The sequence below is a fragment of the Carlito syrichta genome, unplaced genomic scaffold (genome assembly GCF_000164805.1).
Source record: "Carlito syrichta isolate Samal-C Ts95f unplaced genomic scaffold, Tarsius_syrichta-2.0.1 Scaffold311480, whole genome shotgun sequence".
NCBI classification, from domain to species: Eukaryota; Metazoa; Chordata; class Mammalia; order Primates; family Tarsiidae; genus Carlito; species Carlito syrichta.
The window spans coordinates 86,207-88,403 of record NW_007255576.1 but is presented as its reverse complement, the minus strand read 5'-3'; the positions used below and the strand labels follow the sequence as shown (position 1 = coordinate 88,403).

At 41.6% G+C, this 2,197-nt stretch overlaps 1 protein-coding gene across 1 annotated transcript in view; it reads right to left on the bottom strand.

Moving 5' to 3' along the window:
• Positions 1–1,936: 1,936 nt before the first annotated feature.
• Positions 1,937–2,197, bottom strand: part of CUNH19orf18 (chromosome unknown C19orf18 homolog) — a 14,005-nt gene continuing 13,744 nt past the window's right edge. The window contains exon 6 of the mRNA XM_008068696.1: positions 1,937–2,058. Within this exon, the coding sequence (XP_008066887.1) occupies positions 1,937–2,058 (122 nt within the window). The remainder of the gene's footprint in view (positions 2,059–2,197) is intronic.

Here is a 2,197-nt window from a genome sequence, read left to right as displayed (position 1 = left end):
AAAATTGTTTTCAATCAATGCTCCTGAATGAAAAAATGCATTTTTTTTCCATAAAGAAATTAGCAAATTCTATGTGAGAGATGGAAGAATCTTAGGGAAAATTACTTGTAAAATTCAGCCAAATTCCATTAGCAAGGTTCAAATAGAACAAAGTTTAAACATAAAAATGTGAAAGAACAAACATACTGTAGGTATTATATCTGTCTTGGAAAGATTACAACTTCCAGCAAAGTAGTAAGTCCCCTGTCATCCAAAAGAAAGGCAAATCAATACATTCTGGTGTCAATTCTATAGAGAAGATTTAGTTATAGAAAGTAGTCATTAGCCAGGCTTGGTGGCTCAGCCTGTAATCCCGCACCTTTGGAAGGCTGAGTTGAGTGAATTGCCTGAGCCAGCGGGTTCGAGACCCGCCTGGGCAGGCGAGACCTCTTCTCTACAATAAATCAAAAAAATTAGCCGGGCGTGGTAAAGCGCGCCTGTAGTTCCAGCTACTTGGAAGGCTGAGGCGGAAGGATCTACGAAGCCCAGCAGGTGGAGGCTGCAGTGGCCGGGAGCAGCCACTGCACTTCAGTCTGGATGACAGAGTGAGACTCCAACTCAAAAAAAAAAAAAAAAAGGTCAGGGGAAACAAAGGAAAATGTAGGCTTAGTTACTTGAACATAAGCCAAAGAATATAAGGGCCTTGCCAGCTTATATTGCAGTTTCCTTCACTGGATGTATACCTAGAGTGAAATTTCTGGGTCATGTAGTATCTCTATGTTTAACTTTTGAGGAACTCTGAGGTTGTTTTCCAAAGGAACTACCCAATTTTGACTAAATCTTGCTTTATTGTATTCTCACAGTGCTCGGGGCTCCCTGCTTCCAGCACTGGCATCATCAGGCTGCGTTTATTAGCCCTTCACCTGCAGGCCTATTTCCCTAGCAGAGCTGGGACCTGACAGGGGTGAGTATGTCTTGATCTGGTCTCATATTGATTTTGACATCCTCAGTTTCCTCATGTGCACAATGAAGACAAGCTACAGAATTGAAAGGAAATATCACTGGAAAATGTTGGTCTTTTTTGTTTTTGTTTTAGAGACAGGATTTCACCCTATTACCTAGGCTGGAGTCCAGAGGCACAATCATAGCTCAAAGCAGCCTCAAACTCCGAGGCTCAAGGGATCTGATCTTCCTTCCTCAGCCTCTCAAGCATTGGAATTATAGGTATGAGCTATAGCACTCAGTCAAAGTTTTGTTTAATGAAAGCATTTCCTTAGCATGGTCTGGGAGACTTTCCAAATAAATTATTTGTACAGTATTTCTGGTCAGGAGCAAGAAAAGAAAATTCTGGCAATTTCTCTTTTTTATGCTTCAGAGAGTTGGATTTGGCTGGGCACAGTGGCTTATGCCTGTAATCCCAGCACTTGGGAGGTGGAGGTGAGAGGATTGCCTGAGTCCAGGGGTTTGAAACCAGTCTGGGCAACTTGGCAAGAAAATAAATTGTCTCTACAATAAATAATAATAATAATAATAATTAGCCAAGCATGGTAGTGTGAGCCTATGGTTCCAGCTACTTGAAAAGCTGAGGCAGGAGGATGATCTGAGCCCAGCTGGCCAAGGCTGTGGTGGTTTTGAGTGTGCCCTCCAGCCTGGGTGACAAAGTGGGAGGAAGGGAGAGAGGGAAAAAGGAAGGGAGGGAGGGAGGAAGAAAGGAAGGAAGGAAGATTTTTTTTGGATTGTCCAATTAAATTATAATTATTCATGAACTATGAGAGCCAAGAAACAATGAATGCCGTATGATAGAAATTTATTTTCTGTTATATACTTCTGATGTTTCTTTCTTTAGAATGCTCTTCTGCAAGGTTCTCTGGGAGTGAGTTGTGCTCATATTCAGCCTGTTGTTCCTGCATTTTTCCTCTACATTTGTTAGAATTTCTGGCATCTCTTGAATTTGCTTTCACAAATTCTCCATTTTTGCACTATATGCAGCATTCTTTGTTTTTTCTTCCTTTATTAGCTTCTGCTGTTCCCTCAATTTCTTCTTATTTTCAATATTTTTCCTTTTTTTTGATCTAATAACTAAAACATAGAAATTATATTATTGGCCGGGCTCAGTGACTCAGCCTGTAATCCCAGTGCTTTGGGAGGCTGAGGTGAACGGATTGCCTGAGCCCGCAGGTTCAAGACCCGCCTGGGCAACTTGGTGAGACCTCATCTC